This window comes from Poeciliopsis prolifica, unplaced genomic scaffold (assembly GCF_027474105.1).
Source record: "Poeciliopsis prolifica strain line A6 unplaced genomic scaffold, Auburn_PproV2 SCAFFOLD019, whole genome shotgun sequence".
In the NCBI taxonomy this organism is placed as follows: Eukaryota; Metazoa; Chordata; class Actinopteri; order Cyprinodontiformes; family Poeciliidae; genus Poeciliopsis; species Poeciliopsis prolifica.
In genome coordinates, this window is record NW_026562394.1 from 5,261,926 (window position 1) to 5,271,857 (window position 9,932).

General features: G+C 41.7%; 1 protein-coding gene across 1 annotated transcript; it reads right to left on the reverse strand.

The window, feature by feature from the left end:
- Positions 1 to 1,878: 1,878 nt before the first annotated feature.
- Positions 1,879 to 4,846, reverse strand: LOC129368702 (uncharacterized). The gene is made up of 2 exons (XM_055043793.1): positions 4,709 to 4,846; positions 1,879 to 3,078 (listed from the first exon to the last, which is right to left on the reverse strand). The coding sequence occupies exon 2, from the start codon at positions 3,068 to 3,070 to the stop codon at positions 2,309 to 2,311; it is 762 nt and encodes a 253-aa protein (XP_054899768.1). The 5' UTR covers positions 3,071 to 3,078; positions 4,709 to 4,846; the 3' UTR covers positions 1,879 to 2,308.
- Positions 4,847 to 9,932: the final 5,086 nt, after the last annotated feature.

A 9,932-nucleotide genomic window follows, 5' to 3' on the forward strand; every position in this document is an offset into this window, starting at 1 on the left:
CACGCGCGCGATATGAAAACACAGCCAGGCTAAATAAAGCGCCCGTTCGCGAAGCGCTCGCTGCTTCCTCCGCCACTTCTCTCTGCGCTTCCAGTCAAGCCGCCTCGCCTCAACTCTTCCAGCAGCTGCTCCGCTGAGACTGAAGCTCGTTGTTGCTGTCTGTCGCTCCTCCCTCCCTGCGAGCCTCAACGTCGAAACTCTGCGCGTCAAGCCTGCGCGCGACATTGTCGGTTTTGAGGCCGTGTTGCCAAGTCGCGATTCGGATCCTCCAATAAAGGAAGGAAGGAAGGCGGCGTCCCATTGGCTCGGCGACACAGAGCGAGCGTGTCGTTTGGCCATTTAGAGATTTTTGACTAAAAGGTGCAAATCCAACTATTATGTCACAAGTAAATAGGTGAACAAAATATCTGCACGTGACAGCTGAGGAAGGGCTCTTGTGTGTGTTATTTGAAAGGTCTCTTCTTGTTTGGTTGCGTCAGCTCTGGTTGAAATGAAAAGATCCTGTGTTGGAGCCTAACAGGAGCTCATTCTCCGCCTGCTAATCAAGCTCATCTCCTATTCGCTCTCTCTCTTTCTCACAAGTCTGCTGCGCCTTCCCCGAAGTATTCAGAATAACAACCGGTGAACTTCTCCACATGTTGCCACGACACAATCACGCACTTTCATACTTTCATGCGGGAGAAGAAGCACGGATGGTTTTTCTAAATCCTAAAATGTGTGTCAGGCATTTGTTGTTTTTGCACTCAGCCTCCGTTCACTCCATACTTTGCACAGCCGCCTTTCATTGCAGCTGCAGCTGCAAGTGTTTTGGTTTTTTTTTTCCTCTATCAGCTTGACAAACACTGCAGACTTCTTATTTTCTCGTTTGGGTCTAGGTTTGGACTTTGACTAGGCCATTTTAGCACATTAGTGTGGGCGGGTTGAAATCATCCATTGTGAGCTCCGACCCTCTTCCTATCAGCTAAGCAGCTTCTTTATCTCTGCTGAAGAATATCATCCCCACAGGATCTGCTGTTGCTACCTAGTTTTGTAAGAAACTGTGTTTTGTGAAACGTGCAACTGAGAACCGAGCTGCGGATCTCTGCAGCTCCTCCAGTTACCAGGGGCCTCTTGGCTGCTTCCATGATCAATGTTCTCCTTTTGCCTGACCTTTGATTTTGACTATGTTTTCTCTTCTCGTTGCTCAGTCCTGCCGACTCGTGCAAGCTGCACTTTGTAGAATTTTGTTTGCAAAATTAAAAAGAAAAATGTATGGAGTGGTGTGGAAGGAAAATGTCAGTAATCATGGCAGTACAGCAAACAAATCTAGTTTATTCAGCCTCCAGCAACACAGCAGAGTTCAAAATGGCAGCCCTCCCATCAGTCTTCTTTCTACATTCAGCCTTCTCGATTTACCCCGGCCAATCAAACTCCAGCTCTTATCACAGCTTCTTCTATAAAAGAGTTGGGTTTGTTGGGACCCTTCTTGCATGGTCCCAACAAAGACACATCCACAAGATAACAAACATTTCACACAAACAAAGGTTCATTTATACACTATAGAATTCACAACCTTAAACAAAAACTTGCTTCTTAATAAAAATAAAAATAAAAAAAATGTTCTTTTCTTTTTCACTCAATGCACCACTTGCATAAAGTGAAATAAAAAAAAAGGAGGAAGTTAGGACTTTATTGATTCCTACTTTTGGGAAATTACTGCAGCTTAATTTAAGAATGCATTAGTTTTTATTTATATCACCATTTGTTTTGGTATTTTCTGCCAGTTTATTTATTTTTACTGAGTTTACTTTTACTTTTTGTCTAATCATTTACCTATCTTTGATGCTGTGGTTGTTGTGAAGCACTTTGCACAACTGAAGTTGTGTATGTGCAAAGTCAATCGACATGGACTTGACTTTGTGTTGCTCTGTCCCATAAAGCCACATGACAAATTGTGAAACAGCTCAAAATGAAGGAATATTTTAGCAAGGAACTTCATGGACACAGACACATCTTGTGCAACCAACTGGGAACTGAAAATAAGCAGCAATCCGTCCCACATAGAACTCCATTCAAGAAGCTTGTTTTCTTTGACGCCTTCTGCTTTTGAATCAAATGAACAAAAAAGACCAAGTAAACACATTTTGTCAAATTTTAATTGGGAAATGACAAAAATATGCAAGCAAAAAAAAAAAAAGTAAGACACGTGCACAAATATACAATCTGATGGGTTAAAATTACATGCATAAACTCTTCTGCTCAAAGGAACTACGAAACTACTGAAAACGACTGCCAAGTTGCGTTGAAATGGAAATTCGTGAAGAAAACCTTACTGCTCTTTTTTAGGTTCCTCTGTGTTTTCAGAGGAGGAAGGCGGCGGAGGATCTTTGGTGGTCTCCTCTGCCGGCTTCGAAGGAGGAGAGCTCTCCTCTGGGGCTGCAGCCGCAGCCGCCCCCTCACTCTTCTGAGAGTCTCCCACCTCCTTCTCGTCTCCCTGTTGCTTAACCTCATCGACCTTCCCTCCAGCCTCCTCGGTGGCGCCGTTGTCACCCTCCCTAGTCGTTTGACCGTTCTCTGTCAGCAGGAAAGCGTTTTCTTTAGCTTCTGGTTGTGACTCGGCTTTACTCGTCTTGTCCATTCCCATCCAGTACTCGGAGTCGCCGCCTGCCGCCCTGAGGCGTCTTCTCAGCTGGCACACCTTGCATGCAAGTGCCAGGGTAGAAATCAGGAGGATGGCGCAGGCTAAGATCAGCGCTGCGCAGGTTAGGATTGTCTTGTCCTCTAATAGATCAGAAAACTCCCACGTTTTGGCAGTGGTAGTGGTGGTAGGGGTAGTCGGGGTAGTAGGGGTGGTACGGGTGGTACGGGTGTTAGGGGTGATCGGAGAGGTGGTGGAGATGCTGGTAGCGCTGTCGGTTGACATCTCAGAATTTTGTGATTCAGATTCAGTTGTTGACTTATTCTCTGAGATGTCATTAGAGGCGGTTGAGGTCAAAGCATTGTCTGAATTGTGTTCTAGACTTTGACACAAAGACCACGGGATAAACAGCAACACGGCCAGAATTTCAGCACAACACAGCAGGCCGTTCATGTTGATATCTATAAAAACAAAGGGCAGGAGAGTTCAGGATTTGAATGTGCGTCTGATGCAAATGGACGACAGGATGGAGAAACTTGCACACAATGAAGCGTACTTGAGCTATTTGAACACAACTTTAACAACTCCCTTGTATTTTTGGCGATAATTATCATTACGTTCACATTGATAAAAGTGATGTTCTATGTAGTCTTTTTGACAACAGAATTCTTTTTTCTCACAAACTACACAATAATATTACAGATGCTGGAACGATTTGCATACATCAGCAATTAACAATTAAAACAATCTGGTGACAGGATTCCACCAGATCCCTGCCTTCTCAGTATTTGTCCGTTTATACTCTAAAAACTTCTGTTTCTTTAATGTAAGTGCTGAGTTTAAGTACTGGGGACCAAAACTGGTTAGTTTCTTTTTTTTCTTTTTCTTTTTTTTTTACCAAACATTGGGTCCAAAATTGCGACTGTTCACAGGATTAGAAATCAGCCTTGAAAGGCAACCATTTTGAAATGTACAAACCACCTGACCTGTCCCCATTGAGTCACCGCTACAGAGTAGATTTCTGTCAGCAGTTCCATTAATTACTTTAGATTTAAGATTTTTTTTTGTCTCAGATAAAATTAGCTGCTCATTAGTTATGCAAGCTAGTTCTACACATGTTCAGCTTGTTGACTAAATATTTGATCACAAAATATATATATAGACAGGAAATCATAAATAGAGTGTTATGTATTGAGGGTGATTTTTATCACCACTTGGTTATTTTAAAGTTGAGTTTAAAAATACATGGTAAATAAAATTTTTTCATTTTGGGCTGGGGCAGCAAGACGGGACTTAGTTGTCCTTAGTCCTCAGTCCTTTGCATGGTTGGGTCACTGGCAGATTGGCAACCTTTCCAGGATGCTTTGTAACTATTCACTACTAGAGACCAGCATTACCGCTCTAATGGGAAGTAAAGATAAAGTTGGTGTTGCAAACGGGTAGATAGATTGTTTACTTATTGCTTGCTGAGGAATCCATCTTCTAGCTGCAGCCCAACTCTGGCAAATCAACCTCAACCTGAATCCGTTTTAATCCAAGGCTTTACCCCGAATTTGGTTGTTTTTGACCCAGACGTGAACCGCAAATCAAAGATCATTTGAGCCAGTTTGTACATTTAAAATTCTCCTGAATTTCCCGTATTTCGAACTTTTTTCTATGGCGTATTGGTGTCTTTCAGATCCTCCTGACAAGATGGAGGCTGGAAGACATGAAGGAAAGTCAAACTAGGGGCTCACAGCCCACTGAGCTACTGCGTCGCTCGTTTCAGACAAAAATCAAATTGAAAAAAAAAAAGCTTTTAGAGACAAATGAAGGGCAAGAACCTTAGAAACAAACAGCATCTGACCCCAGTTTTTTTTTTTTTGGCTCACCCAAAGTCTTGAAAACCATGAACAAAAACTATTTAGCATTTTTCCATTTTAATAATGCTTTGATAAAGGGTTGTTGCATCATCTACAAATAATAGACTTGACTTAAACTCTGTAGTCCTACAAGTAGAGTTTAGGATAAGATCATGGACACTAGAGTCTAATCAATTTCTCACCAGAACAAGAAGATAATAAAGAAAATAATAACAAACCAATCACTTACATTGTTTGTTTTGCCAAGAAGAGCAGGAGTTTGTGTGGATGGATGAACAGATTGGAGCAACTGATGAGTAAAGTCAGTATTTTACAGGAACCGAGATGCAATGATATCAGTTCAAATCAACGGTTCTCGTCTTGCTGTCTCGACTTCTCTTCTTCCTCTTAGGACTATATTAAGAAGAGGAAGTGGTGATGGGTGTTCTGCTCAGTGGAGTGGTCACAGGAGCACATGCAAAGCAGTAGAACGTAAACGCGGCCTGAACCGTGCTCTCACTCAGCATCTCGATTTGTTTCGTTTAAATGCACGGGATCCTCAAACGCACTTGCAACACTTATTTTTTTTTCCTCACTCTTTTCTTTAAAGTCTATTCTTGTTTTGAAGAATTGTCCGTGCAGGTCACTGCAGGTCACCGATGCTGGCATGATGGGAAACCGCCTCGGCCTGTGCATCGCAAACGCCTCGGTCACGCTTTTTAAACAACAAAAATAAATCTACCTCCATCTCGTTTTATGCTTAAAGGTTTACCTTCATGTTTACGAGAAATCGGAAACTGGTACTGCGTCTGTTCGGTCGTCGCTGGTCAGTGTCGCACATGGATGCTCCAAGACTTTTTGACACGCTTAAAAAATAAAATTAAACAAAAAAATAACAGCCACCATAAAAAAAAAAAACAACAACAACAAAAAGTGCATGAATACTTCAACTTTCACTGACTCTACTTGAGCTTTTCCACTTCTCCAGACAACACTCTTACTTATTTTTTTTTTTATTGGAGTTTCACAACGCAAACACTTTCTTGTGTCTGGTTAAATGCAAACAGAAACCAGCAGTGTGTCTTTCAAAATGTTGAGCACTCAGTGCGGTGCGATTTATATTTAACTTCACGAGGAGTTTTGAACACACGCTGGTGGCCGTATCGCATCGACCACATCTACTGGAGGGACAAAAGGTCAAAGTTTATGGCTCCTTTTCCAAAGTGCCGTAAAATCAAGACAGAAAACGATCAGTTCTTTTTTTCCTCTCAATTTTATAAATTTGCATTGGAGGGAAAAAAAACAAAAAAGTGTTTCTATTTTTTAAAGTTCCTCATTTCGACCGATGCATGCTGTGCTACACACATCTGCACCTGCGCTGCAGAACTTAAAGGGGAAATGCCGAATTTCACAAAGCAGGATGCTGCAGATGACGAGAGCAGCAGCAGAGGGTCAAACTCTCTCCTCCTCCACATGACCCGCCTGCATCTGCTGGTGGAGGGATGGAAGTGCAGATCTTGGAGTTTGGAGTGTGCGGACGCCTGCAGGTCAGACCGCTGGGCCCTGAACAAACTCATCATCACGGCTGTCGTTAGAATCAAGACAGAGCAAAGAGATGCAACAAAAGCAGTAGAAACTACCACAAATCTGTAGTTTTCCTGATGCTGATGTTTTCCTTAGATATCAGATGGAATGAAGAGGGGAGAAACACTTTCTTTGCACATCTGCAGGAGCCACACGTGTGAAAATGAATACAAAAGGAAAAACTTGCAAGAATGCAAAGGTGGGATAAAAGCAATCATAATTTCTCTGGTGATTTTTTTTTTTCCTTTTTTAAATGAGAAGCCCGAAGGTGTCGGATGTCATCTCCTGAACGATTTATTCAGATGAAACAGACAGGCACCAGGAAGCCAAATAAAAATCAGAGGAGGAAGCGAGAGAAGAAGAAACACAGATGACTTCATTTCCAAAAAGCCACACGCCGTCCTCCGAGAAACGGAAAGCCCCATTTGTCAGTAACGCTGCACTCATCAATATATATTTACACTGGGCCCGTGAGCGCGTGCATGCCAGCCAGACGCTACTTTTTTCTCTTTTTTTTCCATTTAATTGCATGCGTTGTGTTTTTTCTACCTTTCACACCTGTAAGCAGCTGACTCGCTGTGGCTGTGATGGTGAACAGCTTCATTACAGACAATCCCAAGCACATCAGCCTGATGGCTGACAGCTGCAACGGGTGGGCTCAGCAAATGTCGAAATGGCCCCCAGAGTGCGGCCCACGCCTTCTGTGTCGCTCTTTCGGTCGACCGAGTTTAAAAGCTGAATTGCAGGGTTTCTACAAACTTCAATTTTATCTTTGCGGCTCACCTGAACGTCATCAGATTTGATGCTGCTAAAGTATCAAAAACAAACAAAGAAACAAAAAAAAAAAGTCAAATTAGCCCACTATCCATTGCCTCACTGTTGTGTGTGATGAGTGTGCTGAAAAAAAAAAAATCCCTTTCTAATCACTCAATGCTGGTCACGTGACCCGGTGCCAGTTGGAGTCAAAAGGCCTTTTAGTCGGGGCAGAGGGCACAAAGTGCTCCCTCTCTCTCTTTCTTTTCCATCGCATTAAAACCAGCGCACACAGAAATCGATTCATCACTCCTCACAGTCCGGGCCTTGCTTTGGATGCAACTTTTCAATTTCAAGGGCTGAATGCAAGCGAGGAGTGTTTCTCACTTTTATGACAGCACCCCAAGGCCCGGTGTCAGAGAGAACCCAAGTGTATTTATCAGAGGAAAAAGCTGCCTAAGCACCAGAAGTTGAGAAGATACCGCGATCAGCTGTCGGGAGGGGGGAAGAAAAAGAGCAAGCAGAATCAAGTAATGAGTCATTTCGCTTCAACTCATCAGTTCAAATCGCATTTCTTAAAAACGATGGCGACATACATGGTCTATTTTTTTCAAACTTTTTTTATATGCTTTTTTTTTTAATCACACAACAATATCATCAGCTAAGACAAAGTGCAACTTTGAAATTATTCAAGCTAATCTGGCTTCATGTGGAAAATGGAACTGCCTCATTTGGATAGGACCCGTCTCACAACATGAAGTAGACCAACAGATTGACAGGAAGTCACGCCGTCAGTCAGAAAAGAGCTACGAAGCTATTTCTAACCGAAGAAGACCCGCATTCACTCTGAGAGTGTACTGATGACTCATCCAGGAGCAAGGCAGCCCTCAGTTCATTTACACGTTCATGATTTAACGGTAAGAGAAAATGTGGAAAGAAAGAGTTAAAAACCCACTGCTAGTCAAAAAAAAAAAAAAAAAATCATTTCTATCAAACAAAGCAAACATGGCAGTGTGATGGTCTAGAAAAGCTTCAGGTTGATTAATTTCTGAGACTAATAAAAGCCTGTTTCTTCCATCAAAAAAAAAGAAAAGAAAAATCTGGACATTGTCCACCTTTTACTCCACAAAGTCAACCTCAAGGGTTCTTGAGGACAACAAACTGCAGCACACAGTGAAGTCGACCTCTGAGTGACTGAAAAGCCAAGGTTTTGGAGTGGGGGTCATCAAAGTTCGAACTGGTGTTCAATTGGTTTGGTGTGCCACGACCTTAAACGGAAAAAACTCAAATCAAAACAATTCTGCAAAGAAGAATGGAATCAAAATTAGACTCGTTGCAAACGCTCGATGGCACGTCGCTTCCGAGAGCGACAAAACTGTTTCAGTAAAGCAAAACTTCTGGTGAAATAAATCCTGGTTGGCCTGAGTGGCTGCTGTGCTTTGGGAAATCTAAATATGCATTGATACTTGCAAAGGTTATGTTGACCTCACAGAAAGATGCGTGTGACCTGAAGCAGGCAAGCGTTGCCAAACAAACAAAAGTAATCAGCAAGGACAAGCTGTTGCAGATATACTGCTGCCACCTAATTTGTATTTGTGCTTTTAAATGTGTAGCTATAACTGATTCGCTGACGTGGTTCGCACTTTAGTCCACCTTACTGATGAGACAGGAAGTGTCAAAAAAAAAAAAAGTGAAAATGTCATGCATCTTCTGCTGCTATGACTCTTGTGGCGTGAATGTGAACCTTCCCCCCCTCATCGGGTTGTTAACGATCAGACTTGAGGTAAAAGTGCACAACTTTTAGAAAGTAAAAACAATAAAGGTGTTGCTTTCCATCCTGAACGCGATCAGCTCCGCAGCAGTCTGCGGAGTTTTAGTGCCCCCTAGAGGCGAGGCCAAATCGACGTTCAGGACCCCCAGCAGGTGTTTGAGGAAGATACAGCTGCTTAAGCAGCGTCTCTGCCGCCCTCTGAAGGGTCATTTAAGAACTTAAGAGGATGACATTTCATATGTTTATCTGTCCTTCTACTCACCCTGAAAAGTTTTTTTTTTTTTCCTCCAGCAGGATTACTGTCCTGCACAATAAAGAGTTTTGATGCATTTCTATGAAGACGCTTGAAAAATCAGCTTAGCCCATAAAGCAACATTGTAGAAAAGAAATGACAAACTTCCAGGCCCGTCGCAGAACCTGCTGGACGTGTTTCACACTTTACGAGTGTTTCCACAAAGATCAATGTTGGTTTTCTGCACTCTCAGCTTTATTTCTGAAGGTACTAATTTAGCATTTTATTTTGGCGTCAGTGAGTCATTGGCCACAAAGTCACAAACGAATAGGTTTGCCTAACCGAACTTATTTGCTGGATGACAAAGCAGATTTTCTCATCCAGCTAAAATACTACTGCGCCTCAGTTGATCAGGTTTTCCTCTTTGGGTCAGAGTGATGTGTGATTGGTCACTGTCAGACATTGATCAGTTACCAATGCCATGTTTGTTAAATCCTGAAACGCAGGAAAAAGTTATATATATATATATATATATATATATATATATATATATTATATATATATATATATATATATATATATATATATATATAAAAAGCCATCTATAAAGTAGGTAAATTTTGTTTTTTTTTTGTCACTAACCAAACAGTCTTTTGAAAACATTTCCTTAAAATTGGACTCTTGTTTCAACACAGTTGGATACAGAAGACAGTGTTTGTATTTAGCAGTTAAACAATTGAAGGAACCACCCATGTTTGTATTCAGCAATGCAACAGGAATGGTTTTACTCCCTTGTCCTCGCTTAGGAAAAGTAAGTCTGCAGATTACTTTAATAACTATCAAGTTTTGCCACTGCGATTTTAGATCACTGGGTGGGGTGCCATTTTTCTGAGCTGGCATTTCTCCAGACATTATCTTCACTGGGCAAACGGCCGTGCAACTCTCCAACCAGTGAGCTCATGTTTCTTGGCTTGCTTATAATCACTTTGATATTTTTTTTTTTACATAAACTTATGTGTCAGCTTATATTTATTTAAATATTCAATCAGGAGCTACAAGTCTGTACATAACTGGAAACAAAGACATGTAAAAAACAAGAAACAAAGACAGTACATGCACCAAATTTAGATTCGA

Bases quoted from the DNA above. Each gene is read 5' to 3' on its own strand.
- LOC129368702 (XM_055043793.1), bottom strand. From the start codon at position 3,070: ATGAACGGCCTGCTGTGTTGTGCTGAAATTCTGGCCGTGTTGCTGTTT.